At 38.1% G+C, this 19067-nt stretch overlaps 3 protein-coding genes across 11 annotated transcripts in view; 1 reads left to right on the top strand and 2 right to left on the bottom strand.

Moving 5' to 3' along the window:
• Window positions 1-544: 544 nt before the first annotated feature.
• LOC146709886 (uncharacterized) lies at window positions 545-6537 on the bottom strand. Of its 7 annotated transcripts, none has more exons than XM_085457073.1 (7): window positions 6398-6537; window positions 5971-5983; window positions 5694-5868; window positions 5449-5605; window positions 3894-4066; window positions 3420-3648; window positions 545-1268 (listed from the first exon to the last, which is right to left on the bottom strand). In XM_085457073.1, the coding sequence occupies exons 1-7, from the start codon at window positions 6420-6422 to the stop codon at window positions 1066-1068; spliced, it is 975 nt and encodes a 324-aa protein (XP_085313199.1). In that variant the 5' UTR covers window positions 6423-6537; the 3' UTR covers window positions 545-1065. The 7 variants fall into 7 exon arrangements, with proteins under 7 accessions (XP_085313199.1, XP_085313201.1, XP_085313203.1 ...); XM_085457075.1 differs by having other exon boundaries at window positions 5971-5997; window positions 6193-6535; XM_085457077.1 differs by having other exon boundaries at window positions 6193-6535.
• A 91-nt stretch (window positions 6538-6628) lies between these two features.
• Window positions 6629-14109, top strand: rrp9 (ribosomal RNA processing 9, U3 small nucleolar RNA binding protein). Of its 2 annotated transcripts, none has more exons than XM_085457072.1 (15): window positions 6629-6850; window positions 6975-7069; window positions 7168-7280; window positions 7362-7429; window positions 8495-8536; window positions 8635-8761; window positions 8885-9009; window positions 9120-9212; window positions 9342-9442; window positions 9523-9657; window positions 11074-11136; window positions 11241-11386; window positions 11627-11706; window positions 11802-11875; window positions 13881-14109. In XM_085457072.1, exons 1-15 carry the CDS (start codon window positions 6767-6769, stop codon window positions 13981-13983), a joined length of 1449 nt encoding a protein of 482 aa, XP_085313198.1. In that variant the 5' UTR covers window positions 6629-6766; the 3' UTR covers window positions 13984-14109. The 2 variants fall into 2 exon arrangements, with proteins under 2 accessions (XP_085313198.1, XP_085313197.1); XM_085457071.1 differs by having other exon boundaries at window positions 11241-11398.
• Window positions 14110-15143: 1034 nt separating this feature from the next.
• Window positions 15144-19067, bottom strand: part of grm2b (glutamate receptor, metabotropic 2b) — a 28602-nt gene continuing 24678 nt past the window's right edge. For both annotated transcript variants that reach the window (XM_085457069.1, XM_085457070.1), the window contains exons 5-6: window positions 17849-18041; window positions 15144-15805 (exon numbers count right to left, since the gene is read on the bottom strand). In XM_085457069.1, coding sequence (XP_085313195.1) covers window positions 15732-15805; window positions 17849-18041 — 267 coding nt within the window. In that variant the 3' untranslated portion in view covers window positions 15144-15731. The remainder of the gene's footprint in view (window positions 15806-17848; window positions 18042-19067) is intronic.

Here is a 19067-nt window from a genome sequence, read left to right as displayed (position 1 = left end):
TGAGGCTTGACAGAGGACCCCTGGGAGGACTGAGGGTATCGGAGAGAGGTGATGTGCTGTGAGTCCACTGAGGCAGCCCAGCTAGCCCGAGGGGGGGGGGCGAGGAGCCAGCCTTTGGTTGTCCAAATCACATCTTTCAAGCGAAGGTGACTGCATCAAACCGCCTCCCACTGACATTAACCATGTCCCACACACACTGTCGTTCATCAGTCAGTCAGTATGTGGCTGTGACTGTTACACACTGTTCTTGTTCTTACACTTGCTCCTCTATTCTCTTCATAGCTCCAGAGAACGAGAACACTGGTGTATTGCTTGAATGTAATGACTCATTTACCATTTAACACACAGTACTTCCTTAATTTAGTTAACCGAGTTTCTTTCTTTTCTTTTTTTGTTTACTTAAGTAACAGTCACCTTTCAGCGGAGTAGATCAATACTACAACAGGGGAAACAGGGGTCAGTACTGACATCTGTTGGCTGAGGAGGAAACAATACTGTAGGTTACTGTGCTGATGGAAGAAAGATTCAAATAACTGAAAAAATATCAGCTGCAAAACTTTATTGTTTGTTAGAGTGAAGCACAGAAAACACATGACAAACATTTTGAAACAGTTATCACATACAGTATACCTTGAAATTACCTGCAATGCACAAGTTGGAATGAACAACAGGGCAAAAGTGAGATCCCTGTCCTACTCACACGTGTAAAGGTCAGCTGACTGACTGATTCTAGCTTAAAAGGTTATTAACTTATAACCACTCTCTTAAATACAGTAAGAAAACCTAAATAAGAACACTTGTTTACAGTATTAATGATTACATATGTGGCAGTGTATAGCGCTATCGAACGTCTGGGTGTGGACACCATGTGACACTCAAGGTGAAAACAATCTAACAGACATTAACTGCTGTCAACGTAAAAATATAAATACTTATCATTCTTAAAAAATAAAGAACTAGATTTTAATGCTGAATGAACTATAGTGGATAAAAAAGGCAATCTGTGACCTATTTCTATCAGACATGAAATACGTGTGACCAACGGATGAAGACAGAGGTGAAGGACTATAACTGAGAGTCACTTGTCATTGCTCCGTCGTCGGGCAGAAGCGAGGCATCTTGGCAAAAGCTTTGCTCAGCATTAGCTCTGTTTTCTGTTTTACCCAACCCCAGTCTCTTCTTCAATAATTTATCCTCATTGTTCAACTTTGTGCGGATTGCGGTTTTTATTTGGCTGCTGTCAACACTGAACTTGGCTGCCACATGATCTGCAGGAAAGAAACAGAAACCTCTGGTTATCAAATTAGTACGTACAGTGGTGTGAAAAAGTGTTTGCCTTCTTCCTGATTTTCTAGTGTTTTGCATATTTGTCACACCTCTATGTTTCAGATCTGTTTCAGAAGTAATGCCCCCTCTTGTTAAATCACAAATTTACTATGATTCTTGTTTTGTTAATCATTGTTTTGGAAAGTGTTTTACTACAGACACCCAGGCCTGAATACTGGCAGACCTGTTGAATCAAGAAATCACTTGAGAAACAAAGTCAGAGATATTCATCAGTCTGGAAAGGGTTACAAAGACATTTCTAAGGCTTTGGGACTCCAGTGAACCAGAGTGAGAGCCATTACACACAAATGGAAAAACTTGGAAAAGTGGTGAAGCTTCCCAGCAGTGACTGGCCTACCAAGATTACTCCAAGAGCACACCAATGACTCATCCAGGACAATATTATGGAACCACAAGCTTCACATGTCTCAGTTAAGGTCAGAGTTCATGATTCAACAATAATAAAGAGACTGGGCAAAAATGCCATCCGTGGGAGAGTTCAAGGAGAAAACCACTGCTGACCAAAAAGAACACAAAGACTCGGCTCATATTTGCCTGAAAACATCTTGATGTTCCTCAAGAATTTGGGGGAAATACTCTGTGGACTGACAAGAACAAATGCTGACATTTTTAGAAGCATGTGTCCCATTGCATCTTCATCTCATCTTTCATTTCAGAAAATGATCATACTGGCAGTAAAATATAGTGGTGGCAGTGTGATGGTCTGGGGCTGTTTTGCTGCTTTAGGACCTGGAAGACTTGCTGTGATAAATGGAACCATGAATTCTATGGCGTTATTTTTGTGCCACTATTCTGAGTGCACGGAAAAAATTTTTTTGAGCGCACGTAAAAAAAAGTTTGCAGGTGCAAGTGTTGCATTTTGAGGAGAAATTTATTTTGAGCGAAGAAAAGCTAAATTTGAGTGAACAAAACTCATTGCTGCGTGCAAAAAAAAAATGTATTTTAGTGTTTGCTATTATCCACACACACAAACACACAATAGCAGCCCCTCTCGCTCAGTTTTTGCATTTGCGCTTGCTCGCAATGTGTTGCTCGCGCTCTCAACGTGTTACTCGCGCGCTCAACATTTCTGCCCGTGCGCGCTCAACATTTCTGCCCGTGCGCGCTCAACATTTCTGCCCGTGCGCGCTCAACATTTCTGCCCGTGCGCGCTCAACTCTTTCTCTACACCGTTATATTTGTGCCACAAAACCAGCCAATCACAGACTTGGATGCAAAAAAATCCAAGCTGAGCGCGCACGGGCAGAAATGTTGAGAGCGCGAGCAACACATTGCGAGCGAGCGCAAATGCAAAAACTGAGCGAGAGGGGCTGCTGTTGTGTGTGTGTGGATAATCGCAAACACTGAAACACATTTTTTTGCACGCAGCAATGAGTTTTGTTCACTCAAATTCAGCTTTTCTTCGCTCAAAATAAATTTCTCCTCAAAATACAACACTTGCACCTGCAAACTCTTTTTATGTGCGCTCAGAATAGTGGCACAAAAATAACGCCATAGAATTCTGCTGTCTACAAAAAATCCTGAAGGAGAAGGTCTGTTTCTGACCTCAAGCTGAAGCACTATTCAAGCACAATGATCCAAAATACACCAGCAGGTCCACCTCTGAATTGCTTAAGAAAAACAAAATAAAGGCTTTGGAGAGACCCAGTCAAAGTCCTGACATAAATCCGATTGAGATGCTGTGGCATGACCTTAAAAAGGTGGTTCATGCTCAAAAGGCATGCCAGTTATCGCTAATGCTTGATTGTAGCTGTTGCTGCTAAGGGCGGCACCAACCAGTTAGTAGTTTTAGGGGGCAATCACTTTTTCATACAGGGCCATGTAGTTTTGTATTATTTTCCTCTTAATAATAAAAATCTTCATATAGAAACTCCATTTTGTGTTTAATTGTGTAATTGTGTTATGTTTGTCTGATTTTCAAATTTGTTCGATGATCTGAAACGTTAAAGTGTGACAAACATACAAAAAAATAGGAAATCGGGAAGGGGGCCAACACTTTTTTCAATCACCATATACAGCATTTACAAAGAAGGCTAATGTTTCTAAGGCATCCTTAGTGTTCCTTGATTTACCGATTAAACTTTTCAAAATCTCAGGTGGGAGCTGTGGCTTGTGGCAATCCTCTCCCGTAAAGGTATTCCTACGGCCCTGCAGAGAGTGGGTGGCCAGCGTTTCTCTGTCAAAAAGTATCATGAGCAGGGCTGAAGTGTACTTCTTGTAGTCTGCAATTTCTGCAATGCGCTCATAAAGATTTTTTGGCACTCGAAGATTCTCTGAGAGATAGATGAAATTGTGGTCATCCTACAAAGAAAAAGAAATATCTTTTATAAAAACATTACATTTCATTGGTGTTTGATCCCAAATTAACCACTTATAAAATAACAAATTAGTGCTAGCCTGCCTGAGCTTAAAAACAATGAACATTTCAAATGAGCACCAATGACATAAAACTTCTTCTAAGATAACAAAATGTTAATGAACTGATCAATCTGCCAACTCAGTTATACAAAGAAAGTACAAAGTCTACAGCACACAGGAGCGTTGACCTCTGGTATATTATGAAGCGCTCTCATTTCTGCCTCAGGCTCAGTCAGGAAAGAGATAGTCTCATCAGAGTTTTGTGGCGCAACTGCTCCTTCGCCTCCGTGGAGAACATGATCCAGGGTGACCCGCAGTTCATGTGCCGTGTGCCTCATCTGCATCATGAGAGTGTTCATCTCTGAAAAACGTTACAAACCACTGAAGTAAATCCGACACATGGTGAAGATATTCATCAGATAAATTATTTCATTTTATGTTTACAGCATAAACTCAGACAGAAAACTAAAAAGACTGACGGGATCCAATTTTTCCTTCCGCACATGTTATCAATGCACTAGACAGTTACACAGACGAATACTCAACATTTGACATTTAAATTTTAATAAGGCCCTGTTCTTGTCATTGTTGTTAAGAAATTCCCTTAAGTAATCTTCAGGAAAAGTTCTCCTGGCTTCTTGAAAGAAGCTCAAAGCTCTTCTTTGGATGTTGGCTGCCTTTTGTTTCTTTCTGTTTTCTCTGTCACGCACTGCTTCAGTAATATTTGCTCTGTCAAGGCCAATCCATGACTGTGTGTTTGGAATCATTGTCAGTATAAAAAAATGAAGCTGTTGCCAATCAGAAATTTTCCAAATGGTACCTCGCTGTTCTTCTGCTCACAAAAGTTTGGCAAATTCAAATTTTCCATACCCATTTCCTTCCTTACGCATGGCTTCTTGACAGCCACCCTCCAGCTGAGACTGTTTGTGATGAGGCTTCAGTGAACAGTAGATGGATCAACTGAAAGGCCAGATGCATCTCCTCAGATCTTTTCTGGCTTTTTTCCTAATTATTAAGGACATGACTTTCACATACTGTAGATATTTTTCTAACACTTCTTTTGTCCTCTGCTTATCCAGAACAAATTCTCCACAAGTTCTATAAGGACACACTTCCCACCATGTTGAGATGTACCAACTTTTAAGCTAATAGCTCTGTGAGAATTACCATGATGGTACAAAAATACAATTTTATGCCCATCAACATAAATTATCTTTGGCATATTCAGTTCATTTAACTAAAGAAATGGGAACAAATTACATGCTTTTCGCCACAGGCTGCTAGTAACAAAGATACAATTTAAAATGAACTCTTTGCTAAGTTGTCTGGAAAGTGTAGTCAAAACACTGATTCGTCTCCTCACTTGGGTGCCTTTTTATGCTTGAATGATTCATAGGTCAGTCTTAAGTGGATTAACAAAGACAAAGGATTTCCTTGGAATTGGCAAGTATAAGAACTCAACTGAAAATGAGTGAAAAAGCAACCAGTGACCAAAGAAAAACTTTGGTGAAAGAGCTTCCTGCTCTTCCACTTTTTAAAAAAATTACAAGAAGGTCTAACTCCCAGGAAGAAAAATACAAAGAAATGCAGGATGACTCATTCGGATTTGTCCTTGTAGCATCTAAACCAGTTAGGTTTAGTTAGAGTAATGTGTGTGCTACAATAAATATTAATGTGGTCTGACAGTATTTTTAAAGGATATAAATTAACTGATTGATTGATTAGTTAATTTTTCCCACCCACCTTTGAGTTCCCTCAGCTCTCTCTCAGCCAAAATTCTGCATCTGCGTTCATATTTCAGTTGTGCCTGCAGCTGCTCTATTTTCATGAGAAGGCTGATGGTGTCTGTTCTGATTCCCGGGCTTGCAACATTGTCTTCATCAAATTCAATAGTGTCAAGCTGCCACAAGAGTTGAAAAAGAACACATAAAAAAAATCCAAGTTATACACAAGTTACTTATTCTGATAATTAAACAATGAACTCTCACGTCATTGTTGGGATAAGGTGAGTAGCTGGCCTCTTCATGGAGCCTAAACTTATCCTCGCCTGAATGACAGCCAAACTCTTGTGCATCTGTAACGTTATCGATCTTTATCATCTTAATGGGTGGCTGTGCTGCAGTCGCACCTGCGTCTCTCTTGGGTGGCATGGTGGTGAACAATCTGGGAAGAGTAAAAAGCACGTTGACACACCAAGTGCTGCTGCTTTTCTGCACAGGACAAACTCAAAGTTGGAGCCAAACTTTTTTCTTTTTTTTCACTCACTCAGCGACGATCTCTGCTCGTTTTAAACTCCCCCATGCAAAAACAGAGAGACAAAAAAAGGTTTGCAGTCAACCTTGCATCCCCCTCCCGCTGTCTCATCCCCCCTCCTCCTACCTACTACTAGCCTCCAGCTGCTGGAGCCAATGAGTGATGCAAACTGCATTTCAAAACATGTTCAAATACACGTGATATTTACTGTGCGATAGTTTAGAGGAACCTCACCTCAGGTTGAGCTCAACGACAAACTGTAAACACAGTCACTGAAGACAAAGGCAGTGCAGTACATGGAAATACTGCGTAGTAGAGGAAGTAGTAATACTACTGCAGTAGTACAGTACATAGATCCTGATATAATTAGGGATTTTTTTTAACCGCCGCGCATAACATTTTCGATTAAACATGTGTGAAATACTAATCTTACGTTTACCTTCCACTGTGTGTGGCGCGCACATTTATGGGATTACCGTCTTGTCAAATGCATATTTTTACAATTATGTGCGGAACAAAGCTGCGAAAACTTATTCCCCGAGGGAAGTATTTCGCCCCAGCACAATTTCCTGTTCATCGAAATTCCTACACGGGCCAATTAAAATCCAGAATTTTAATAAAGGGTGGGACATGTTAGAGTGAACGTGACAATTAGCCAATCAGTGTGCGCTCGCGGCCCATCTCAGCTTCCTAGTTTGGTTGCAGTCGACCCATGTGGGTTCAATGTTGACTTGCGGCTTGAGAAAGTTGAAGAGTTAACGCTGCATAACTGTTGTCAGTTTTGAAACGCTGCTTGTTGCGTTTCGACATGTCTTCATCATTCTTTTTAAAAACAAAAGAAAACCCCAAGTTTGCCAAGAAGGGGAAAAATACGGCGGGCACGAAGCGAAAGGTAGGTGAATTGAACTGTTAGCGGGTAAGCTAAACCATAGGGTTCACTCGTGGCTTCTTAACTGGTTTCCACTGTTGTTATAACGCTTTTATGGTAGATACATCGTATTTTTTCCCCCTCGCAGGGTGATGTGGATCCTACCGGAAAAGGCAAATTACGAGCGAAGAAATCGAGCTCGAAATATAATGAAGAGATTTCCAGCGACTCAGAGACGGAGAGGTGCGTTTTCAGTGGGGGTTATACATTAATCACAAGCCTTTGGCCTCTAAATAAAAGCACGAGTCTTAATGATCTTTGTGATAATTTGATTTTTCCAGTGCCACAGCGCCAAAGAAAAGGCAGTCCACCGAGCAGATTGAGTATGAGGAGACTCCACAGGAGAAGAAGCTGAGATTAGCTAAACTTTACCTGGAGCAGCTCAAGGAAGAAGGTAAACTTGTGTCATTTACACAGGCACAACATTAAAATTCATTATTCCAGAATGAATGAAAAGAATTCTTCTTATCTTCAGAGGAAAATAAAGCAGAAGAAGCCTCCTTTGAGACAGATCTAATTGCGGGAAGACTTCAAGAAGAAGTGGTAAGACATTTCCTATGTGAGCCCGTTTAAATGGTAGCTGTAGTACCAGGGTACCTTACATGACTTGGTTATTACACTGCCAGTTTCATGTGTTGAGCTATGTCTCTGTGTACTAACATTTACTCAGATTGTCCCCTCACAATGAAAATATCTTGTTGCCAACTCTACACCTAACATTACAAACTGTTGAGCCTGTTGGCCAGATGTTCCTTAGATCATGCTGTTGTGAACGCCATTCATCCTGTCATTAATTGAGTTTTCACTTCTGGTCGATTTGCCCTTGCTCCTTTGTATGAATCGATCTCTCTATGCTCGGCAGTAACACAAGTCCTCCTGAATATGTAGCAGAAATGCGCTCAGTATTTTGTTTTTGTTTTGGTTTGTTTTTTTTACTTGAGGCAGACATTTGATGGTATCTGTGGGTCCTTATATTTTGGCAATAATTATTATGCTCTCAATTCCAAAAAGTTGATTCTGTTCATCTGGACGTAGTATTTTCAGTGGGAGAAACATTTTGTCACTCATCCAAGTGACTTCTTCAGTCTCTGAAGACTGACATGACTTCTTCAGAAGTCACTTGGATGAGTGAATTGACAGTACTGAACAGGTTGATCAACATAGAGGTAGACTACACTTCAGAGTTTCAGAGGGGTTTGCTGTTATGACATTCCTATGGCATAGATTCAACTCAGATGTCTAAATCAAATCTTAATAAAGTTTTTTTTGTTCCCATGATTTTTCAAAGTTTAGTTAGGCCACAGTTTAGTTTCAGTTTCACAAGACAATTTTCTCTAAATTAAATAATGACTGATGTAAAAATGCTGATGTGGTCTTCTGGGTTACAGTTCAGTAATTTCTAATAATTTGCAGCTTTACATCTTATGATCAGATGCAAGAAATATTTTGGTTGTACTTGATCACATCAAAAACAGTATCTCATTGATACTGTTTTTTTTTTGTTTGTTTTTTTTTTGGATTTACTGTACTTGATTTGCTGGACTTGTGTTTATAATATTGATATTTCTGTGGATGTGAGTTTATTTTATTTTTTCCTTCTCCCATCAGCTTGAACAGAGAGGAAAGCTCCAGCGGCTCATCGCCAAAGATGTAATTATCAGAATTTTCATCCTTTTAATCCCGCTGTGTGTCTAATAAGAAGTTTAATGTTATTTATTTCTGTGTGTTTTTTGTTTGCTTGTTTTTAGCTCATACCACCAGATCCTTCAGAGATCAGGATGTTCAGAGGACACAAACTTCCAATTACGTGCCTGGTCATCACTCCAGATGACAAGTACATCTTTTCTGCTGCCAAAGACTGCTCCATCATTAAATGTTAGTGTATAGTTAATCCTTACAATTTTTTTTAAACTCCTGTCGTGAAAATAAATTCAAATTATTTCACAGTTGTGAAGGCTAATACTTTAATAATAATATGTTTGGAAATGTTCTTATTAGGGGATGTTGAGAGTGGTAAAAAAATACATACAATACCTGGTGGAAGGAAGGGTACAGAGGATCGCCATGTTGGACATACAGCCCACATCTTGTGTATGGCCATATCATCGGATGGCAAGTACTTGGTGAGTAGTTCTTCCTCAGCAATTCCTGCTTTTACCAATTTTGGGAATCCAGCTTATTCTACCTTTCTTACCAAAGTGTGACCATAACGTCTTTGTTTACATATTTTTAGGCCACTGGAGACATGAACAACCTGATCATGATTTGGGAGGCAGAATCGTGTAAACATTTGTATAAATTTACAGGACACAAAGGTGCTGTGTCGGTATGTTCTTGATGTTTTGTTTTTTTTTCCCCTCACTAGTTGGCTACAATTTTGACATTTTAACATCTCAGCTGTGCGTTGGTGATACCTGCAGTTCTCTTATAACACAATCTTCTTTTTCCTTCACAGGGCCTTTCATTCAGGAAGGGGACTCATGATCTGTACAGCGCCTCTCATGACCGCTCAATCAAAGTGTGGAATGTGGATGAGAATGCATATGTAGAAACTCTGTGAGTGACCAATCAGAAAATAATTTCTCACATTCATTTGGCTCTAGTGTGTGAAATTAACTGACTGTAAATTCCTGTAGCTTTGGCCATCAGGACTCGATCACAGGACTGGACAGCCTGAGCCGTGAGCGCTGTGTGACTGCAGGAGGGCGGGACGGTACTGTACGGGTGTGGAAGATAGCTGAAGAGTCTCAGCTGGTGTTCCATGGCCATGAGTGAGTCTCTTGACTTCTGTGCATTGCTTGTTCTCACCAGTGTGCACAAATTCAGGTGCTTTGTCTGTTTGCTTGTTTTCTAAGATTCATATAAAAGCATTTAATAATTGCACAGAAATGTTCATAGTCTGCATTAAAAATATATGCAAAATTACCATCTGAAATAAGAGAACCTGAGAATGAAGCCAGAGTGTTTCCACAGGAGTGGTAATTGTTATTATTTATTTTTAAACAGAAAAAGCGATGCTTGGCTGGAATGACAAGTATGCTGAAGATTGCTTCCCCAAAGACAAACTAGCTCAAGTTAAAACTTGACTTTGTAGTTGGTGTGGGGGGGGGAATCTAAGCAGAATGTAAGAAAGAGAAGACAGTGGATAGCAAGGTGCACCTCATCTGTTGGCTTCAGATGAGAAATTATTTCAAATATTGAAAAACCCCCATATTCTTCAGCATATGCAATAAATAGTTAAAATAAGATAACTAGTATATATGAAAAATGTTAAAGTCTACACATTCTCATTTTTGTTCTTTATAGGCAATTTAATATTTTATAGTGTTGTATTTAATTCTAAATTTGAGCATTTTTGACCTATGGTCTTTTGGAATAGGGTAAATATTGACCAAAACAGAAAACATAATATGGAAATATTGTGCTAATACACATGGTTTACACGCAGATTTGTTCACAAGCACTGTTTGTGAACCAATCACATTTTACTTTTTTGGCCTGAAAAAATAAATTAATAAATCTTAAAATTAGAAACCATTAGGAAATTATTTTTGGACACTGCAAATGTCAGCTAAACCACTAGAAGAAAGAAGTGGCTCGGTGGTGTAGTCGTTAACACATTAACCTTACATGCAAAAGATCTTCAGTTCAAGACGGAGAGCAAACAAACCCAGAGTCATGCTACTCAGAGAGCCAGTCGCAGGCTTGGATAAATGTTGTGTCAGAAGGTATCTGGCTGTGCCAAATCATACACGCAGATCCCATCTGCTGTGGCAACTCCTAGGGAAATAAGGGAGCAACCAAAAATGGCCAAAAATCAGCACAATTTCTCATGGATGATCTTGCTCTTCTGCTGCTGGCACTATACTCTCATATAAAGTTTGAAAAAATATGAAAGAAATCAAATTATTACTACCTTTGTTACCTTTGTTACTACCTTTTTGACTGCTGCGTGGTTTTTATTGTCCCTCTACCATTAAACATGTCTGTTGGTTGATTTATATAAAATCTTTTGATATTAGATGTATTGGAGTAATTTTCATTCTGAAAATTTAACAGCACAGCTTGATTTTTTTAAATTTTTTTTAATAGATGTACACATTCATAAATGCATATTTATTTATAGTCTATTTTTCTTTAAGCATACAGTGAGACTGACAACTCTGATTTTGTTGTCTTTTATTAAGGGGTTCAATTGACTGTATCCAACTCATAAATGAGGAACACATGGTAACAGGAGCAGATGATGGGTAATAATTTGCTGCTATGTTGATTCAGTTTCTTTCTCTCCATTTTTATTTATTCGGTGTGTAATAGTGTGAACTAACTCATTCATATTTCCTGACAACCTCAGCTCTGTGTGTCTTTGGAGTGTCAACAAGAAGAAACCTCTCAGCACAGTGAAACGGGCCCACGGTTGCCATGGTGATGCAGGGATTGAGCAGCCTCATTGGGTCTCTTCAGTGGCGGCACTTCAGAACTCTGATACTATTGCCTCAGGTGCCTATAGCTGTGAGAAACCTCTTCATGCGCTTTTCAGTAACACATGGACCCGTTTTTATTCGCAGGATAATGTAAATAAAGTGTTTTACGAGTGATTTGTTTGAATGCAGATGTATTCAGTGCAAGTAATAAATTCATTCCTGATGAAAAGGACATCAAAGTAATACATCAACCTAGGTTGGTGTTTAAGTAAGCTGTCGTCATTTGGCTTTGTATAACAACGGATCTTCCTTGCAGGTTCCCACAACTCAGAGGTTAATGTGTGGAAATGTGGCCAGAATTATCGTGGGCTTCAGCCTCTGTTCAGTGTACCAGTGGTAAGCAGTTAACCCTTTCCTCTCATTTAAATAAATAAATAATAATAAGTTGCATAAATGCTTATTTTCTTTCTCTACTTTCCTTTCCTGCCTAGTCTGGTTTCGTCAACAGTTTGAAGTTTTCAAGCTCTGGTCAGTTCTTGGTTGCAGGAGTTGGACAGGAGCACAGGTACATTTATACTCATGTTTCCATAGAAACTGAAGTTCCTGAAAACTAATGAATGTCAGCACAAGTTCATGTTTAGTGGACAAAACATCCACTAGGTGGCAGTGTTAATCCATCTTTAACATTTTAGAATTTTTAGGTTGACTTGGCCTCATTCATATAGTTATGCAGTTACTAACTGAAGGTAACCAGGAAGTATGATGTTGGATAATGTCACACTTGTCATGTAGTATTTTCGATCAGTTTAGCTGAATGCAAGGTAAAATAAAATGTGCAAGTGGATCAGATATTTTGTCTTGATGCATGCTCAATCATCCAGGTCAGTAAATCCACAAAAGATGATTCTGTTCATGTTGGGGAAACCTGCAGTCAGCTGAGACTGAAGAAGTCACTTGAATGAGTGACGAAGCATTTCTCCCACTGAAAATCTGTCCAGATGAACAAAATCAACTTTTGTGGATCGGATATTTTGTTTTGGTGTGTCGATCATAGTTACAGATTTTACAGAATGACATGTAAATCTGAACTGTTTTTTTTTTGTTTTGTTTTTTTTCTTTATTTTGATTGTATTGACATATGAAACAAACAGTGTTAAACTTGACCACTGTGAAAATTGCTGAGGGGAACTGACAGTGATTATTGTAATTTGATATCCAAAATGCTTTCTTGTGTACTGGAGGGTCTGAGCTGCTCTATAGTAAATCCATCCACCCACTCATGGCTGTAGCTCAGGTCATCTACTGATCAGAAGGTCAGTGGTTCGATCCCTGGATGCCCCTAGTCTTCACTCATCCATTGGTGTATGAATGTGTGTGAATGGTACTAAGCACTTAGACGCATACAAGGTGGTGCTTGTGTGAATGGGGTGAATGTGGCATGTTGTATAGAGTGCTTTGAGTACTATATAAGAATCAGTCCATTTTACCATTTACCATCTCTTCCACTTATCCATTTCAGGGGGGATTATCCCAGCTACCACAGAGCGAACTGTTCTCTACAGTACAGTTTAATTAATCCAAAACCTTGTCCGACAGATAGGATTTTTATGACTAATACCTGTATTGACCAATTACTCGTTTGCTCTCTGGACCAGCTGTTGCTTATAGGGAAGTTACAGATTGCCTTCATCTGCAATCAAAACTTATGACTTATCTGAAGGGATCTTGTCTTTTCTTTACTTTGTAAATGTTTATCAGTCATTATAAATACCAAAACCTCGGGATCAGGAAATGGCCTAGCTGATATGTCAGTCAGACTAGTTGTGCCTCCAAAGATGTGCAGGTTACTCGTACTGTGTGCATTAATACTGCTCTATAGCAGTGTTTTTAAACTGTGTACTGATAACACGTCAGGTGGTCCCCCACCCTTTTTTATTTCCGAAGGTGCAATATCCGTGTTTTCCAAAAAAGTTTTATTGGAGCATTGGAGAGGTGCTTTTTTTTTTCTTTTCTAACCTTACCTGAATCCATCTTAGATGAGCTCGGGCTCAGAGACAGCTTCTGCATTTCTCAATCACTGTTTATTCCCTCGAGGTTTTTGCTTTGCATGCTAGAGTTTTAATGAACTGACAGTTTTCAGGAGTGTGCCTGAGCCTGTGCATTGATTTCTACTTCAGAATTGTCTGTTTCCAGCACGGTGTTGCCTGAGGACACACAGATCACAGACATTAATTACTGGTTTTCAACCTTTGCGCAAAGAGATTTCTCCGGATCTCTGATTTTTAATGTACCATAGATGATGAAATTCTTTCCAGTCTTCTATTGAGTGGGCAAACCATCCTCAATTTTTCTTCTGAAAGCCTCAAGCTCACTGTGGTGATCGTTTAATACAAAATGTTTATGACCTGTTACCAGATATCAGATTTAAACCATTTCTCCAGTGTTTTATTACTCCATCCCTCCTTATTTGTTTTTTAATTAACAATCCATATGGTGGTTAATCATTAATCTTCAGTGAACTGTTAGTGTTAAAATAATGATTTGTAAATAAATCTTTGTTTTGTTTACAGATTGGGACGATGGTGGAGACTAAAGGAAGCCAAGAATGGAATTTATGTTATTCCTCTTAAAAGGAAACCCTCTGATCCAGAGGAAACTAAAAGCGCTGAATAGAAAACTGTTAAATGCTTTTCCTTTTGTAAATTAAAGATCTAAAAATAAAAAATAAAATCTCAGGATTTTTTTAATTTTATTTATTTTTTCTTTACTTACTTTAAAAAATAAAAAATAAAATCCAGACAGTATCTGTTTCTACAGTTGTCTGTGGATTCCTCTTGTTATTAAAAGACAATAACAGCTTTTGGTTTAGTGAAGAAGTCAAAGCATTGTTGGTAAGGCATCCCTGCATAAAAATAAAGTGTGAAGAGGCTGAATTGTAGGAGAGGAAAAAAGACTGCTGGTTCTATTTTGTGATCATAAAGTTTTGAAGTGTCATGATGTTCTATGAAAGTTAGGCTGTAAGTGTGTCTGGAAAAGTGATGACTGCTTCTGTGTGTAGGGTATTGGAGGAGTCAGATCAAAAGTTGTGAATCATAGATATGGTGGTAGCAGACCAGCATATCATTTGAATCTCATAAAAATGTAATTGAAAGTATATTGGCATCTTTTAGTAATAAGGGAAAAAAAAGGTTTACAGCTTATTTCTACTTTTAATTTACTTGGTATTTACAGGAGGGAAAGTGCACAAAATCTTAATTATACAAGTGATTTGTCAGACCAGCCTCAGGGACTGCAAGCTGTTGACTAGTGACATTATGTCAGTGACAGTTATTGTTATATAATAACCAAGAATTACCAAGAATTGGTATTTGCACCATCTTCAGTCATCCTGCAGGTGTCCACTTAGACCCAGGTGGACATGTTGATGCCATTTTCATTAGGAATCGTTTTATTATCCAACTCTTAATTTTGTATGCCATATAGGGGGGAAAAAACAGTATCATCTTCTTTCACAGTTAAACATGCAGACAATAACATTTAAATTTTTAATAAAGTCACTTCTATTTATGCTGCAGGCAGACAGTGGGTACAGTTTCACATCTAAAACGCCAGTCCGCATTTAATGTGTAAATGTAGGATTCGTGTGAACTTTTTTTTTCCCCCATGTACAATTGCAGGTACTCAACTATTAAAACAACAGCTATCCTGCACTAGTTTGGTAACTGAAAATTTACTGAAATGGCAGAAATCGGCTAATCACGCATCCAGATCTCAATTGCGATTCTTGTGCATAGCTCCTCTGAATTTGACTGAAAGTGGGAACCCAAACAAAGTAGAATTTGATCTTTTAATATTAAAAAAGAACATTTTATTTACATAAATTACAAGTAAGCACGCACTGCTATACCAGTCTACATTAACACACGTCCTTTACGTTGTCTAGTTGCCTAGTTTTCATCACATTCACTATAGTTAGTCACACATTTTGCTTAACAGAAGGGCTAACTTTATCTCAAAGCATTTTTTTGTCAATGTCTAAACATCTGGATATATTCACAGCACTGTAAGAACACAATAAGAACAGCCTTTTGTTTTTGTATAACACTATTGCTTCACAACCACCCATTTGACAACAAGACTCTTTAGGACAAGGCACGGTGCATTTAATCACATCTATCTGTAAACCAAGGAGATCACAGCATATTAAATCTATACAAAAAAAAAGGCTTTACAGTTGATACATACTGCTCACTGTAAGAACATCGTTACGCTTTCACAGTTAGAGTTACCATTGCCACTGTCAGTCTAGTTATCTCTCTGCAACATGTTAGATGCCATGGGGGCTTTGTCATACACAGCTCTGTTGGATGGAAGGATGATTGATGACAGGATGGTTGCTTCTGCTTAGAGAGGAATGTTTTTCACAAAGAGGATGTTGTGGAGTCCACCACTTCTCGCCCGTTGCAAACTGCTGGCACATAGTTGGAGGCTGATCCTGAGGGAATAAAAGCAGTGATGTTAGAGTTTCCTGCAAACCAGAGATAAAAGCTGCGAGGAGCAAGTGGTCCAAATACATTAGGCACCCTGTCTTTAAGTACAATTTTGAGGTATCCTTTTTGTGCATGACTTTTATTGTGAAGTTTATATGGCTGATCACGATTATACAGACTTGCACATAAAATGTTACAAAACAATACAGTTTCTGTCCGGTTGCTTCATCACTAGCTATAATTGAACAATGTGAAATACTGCAACCAGAAATCCATCACAGCTTACAGTGCTATTTTCCAGACAGTATCCTTACATTGTTGAATTCCTACTTTTAATTGCAGCAATTAAATACTTTTTATTTCTTACATCATTTTTTTTTCTGACAACAGAAATCACTTTAGTCTAAGAGACGAGATAAAGCATAAAGTGTCAGAAGCCTTTTAATGCGCAGCTTTTCTTTTGGACTAAAAGCAGTGTGAGGTCTCCCAGCTATAAAAGAGTAAATGGCACGCTCACTATAGAACCATGTAAACGTCTCATATATATTTAATGTGTTTTTTGTCTGTGAACATAGTCAGTTTATTAATTGGTTTCAGATAAGACTTTCTCTTACCCAAAATGAAAAGAAAAACATAATGGCATGGTTATTAATTGCAGAGCTATGCTGCAAAACTACAGAAACAAGCAGGAAAAACCTTTCAGTATTATATAGAAATTTCTTCACTCTTACCCATGTTCCACTAAATAAGAATAATAAATTAAAAAAAAAAAAATGAAATAAATGATATTTCAGTGTTTTACTGCAATGCTGTCATTTTGATCTGAGTTTCACAGTGAAACTGTCAACTGTTACCCAGTTTTATTTCTGATTTTATTGTGAAGCACTTTTGTGATTCTTATACATTTTAATTACTTACTTTTTTGTAATACTTACTTAATTTTTTAATTATGTAAGATGCCCTATCCGTATGGAAAAGGGTATCTCAGCTTAGAAAGAACACAGACAGGCATATTCTTATTTGCCTGCCAGCACCTCACAAATTTAAACAGTACTGTATATTTCATTTACAGTGCTGTGAAAAAGTAATTGCTCCCTAAACATAATAACTGGTGTTGGCACCCCTGGCAGCCAGAGATTAGGCAGTAACACGTTACTTGTAACGTGTATAGTAACGCGTTACTTGTAACTATTTGAAAGACTGAGTGTAAACACAAAAAATATTTTATTTTATTTTATGTGCTGGAATGTGCAGAAAATAGGTTTAAATGTTAAACTAATTTCTTCAAGTCAGAGAATGTTGCATATAATTAAATTTTTACTTGATGCATAAAGTTAAAAGATTAAAACTGATAAAACAAGTTAAAAAAAAAAGAGACTTTTCCATTTGATTACATTTTGTATGATGGATTATGCAGAAAAAGTAGAAGTGGGCTGAAAGATCTATCGCTTTATTAGTTATTCAGGTTGTAAATCGTGTTTTTAAAAAGTAACTATGTAATTAATTACTTTTGAAAATAAATAATCAGTAAAGTAACGGGATTACTTTTTTGGGGAAGTAATCAGTAATTAGTTACTGATTACTTTTTTCAAGTAACTTGACCAACACTGCTGGCAGCAAGAACAATGCGATAAAGCATTACTCTTTCACACAGGGCCAAGTTGGTTTGACTGGGCTTTTTATTTCCTGTGAAGTGTGACAAATATGCAAAAAAATATCATAAATAAATAAAATTAAAAATAAAAAGGCCAATTAAAATAATGGGCAAATCCTGAAACAACAGATTTTTCAGCTTGCAGCCCATTTGTGCTCGTCTACAAATTAAATAATCTCCAAGTTTTACGTAGACTGATTGTTTAATATTGGAGAAAGCCATGTTAGCTGATAAGTTGTGTTAAATCTCCTGGCTGTATATTCATATTTACCATATAAAGTGTGTATGTTAGCATGTTGAGCTAAAGACCATCTGGTAGTCCTTTGTCTTTATGTTGTGTTAATAGTTTCTTTTACAAGTAAAGAACCATATTCTGTATACTCTGCATTAGTACCTTTTGAGAAGCTTGAGCTGGGGGCAGAGGCAGACGTAGAAACTGTGGTACTGAAGCGGTTGGTTGTGACTCTTAGTGTGGCCACATTTTTCTGGGGCTGAAAAAGGATGATGTGGACCTTTGGGGCGAAGAGGCACCCGAGAACCACGGAGCCACTCAGACTGACGGAGATGCACATGGTGGTGGTCTGTACCTGGGATGAAAGAGAGCATGTGTGTAATGATGGCTACATCAGTCTGCTCTTTGTTTTTTGTTTTTTCATTTGGTCTTCAAAAAGACTAATGAAGTTCATTCAAAGGCCACCTGGTCCCAGTTCTTCTCTCTCACACAGCCTTTGATCAAATCACTCATATTTTCATTTATTCCCTGTTCTGGTTATTTACAAACCTTAACCTTAATGTGTGGTTCCTTTCAAACATCCATTAATCAATCTTTACATTAACATCTTTTCTAAAAGTCAATCAAAAACCAAACACAACCCTGTAACAAATATTCACTTATACATGGATATAAGCTTTACTAATAAATAGTGATATAATAAATTAGATGTTTAACAGAAGGTTAACAACTGATAATCAACTTTTTGTTCAAGAAACAGAAAGCAAAAGAAAACGTTACCTGGATGGAATCAAAATGAAAAACAAATCAAATTTGTCCCTTTCAGGTTTCTTATAGTTATTATTCTCACATTATTAGCCATATTTTACATTTTGAACAGTGTGTGGTTTTCAGCTGCGTTTGTTAGCAATTCTAATTGTCCATTTGTATGCGCATGAACATGAGGGCAAGAAGTCGAAAGAGAGATAAGCACAGCTGGCTGTCCTGGAAAGTCGGAGCCTTGTTAGTCATATTTCAGCTGCTAATGTGAGCTGACTGCTGGGGTCATCTTCCTGAGCTCCGTCTCTTCCCACCCCACTGGTTACCCCTGCAGTCCAGGAACTTCTATTTGCAGAACCACAGCATGAAGTGAAATCTCTCCCAAACATACTGCACAATAACAGCACTGCAGAAATATGAGAAGTCATCATGCATTTCAACTTCAAAAATAAGTAGTGAAAAGCACCACCAGGACTCCTGGTAACATAACTTTGCCTTCTCTCTGCAGCTCCTAATCTTTTTCAGCCATAAAGATAACTTTCTAGCAGCTATTCCCTTTAAACAGATTACACAAGTAATTAGAAACCACCAGTGTTTGCAACAGCACAACATGAGCTGTATT

The sequence above is a fragment of the Copadichromis virginalis genome, linkage group LG5, assembly GCF_057382275.1.
Source record: "Copadichromis virginalis isolate Kocher_CV1m ecotype Utaka linkage group LG5, C_Virginalis_male_GT1.1, whole genome shotgun sequence".
In the NCBI taxonomy this organism is placed as follows: domain Eukaryota; kingdom Metazoa; phylum Chordata; class Actinopteri; order Cichliformes; family Cichlidae; genus Copadichromis; species Copadichromis virginalis.
Note: the sequence above shows the minus strand (reverse complement) of the source record. Positions and strands in the feature narration are given on the sequence as shown.

Bases quoted from the DNA above. Each gene is read 5' to 3' on its own strand.
- LOC146709886 (XM_085457073.1), bottom strand. From the start codon at position 6,422: ATGTGCGCGCCACACACAGTGGAAG. The intron at 5,606-5,693 runs GTGAGAGTTCAT...CTCTTGTGGCAG, and splicing joins CACCTTATCCCAACAATGAC to CTTGACACTATTGAATTTGA. The intron at 1,269-3,419 runs GTAAATCAAGGA...TCTTTCCTGCAG, and splicing joins GATTTTGAAAAGTTTAATCG to ATCATGTGGCAGCCAAGTTC.
- rrp9 (XM_085457071.1), top strand. From the start codon at position 6,767: ATGTCTTCATCATTCTTTTTAAAAACAAAAGAAAACCCCAAGTTTGCC. The intron at 7,281-7,361 runs GTAAACTTGTGT...TCTTATCTTCAG, and splicing joins GGAGCAGCTCAAGGAAGAAG to AGGAAAATAAAGCAGAAGAA. The intron at 9,213-9,341 runs GTATGTTCTTGA...TTTCCTTCACAG, and splicing joins GACACAAAGGTGCTGTGTCG to GGCCTTTCATTCAGGAAGGG.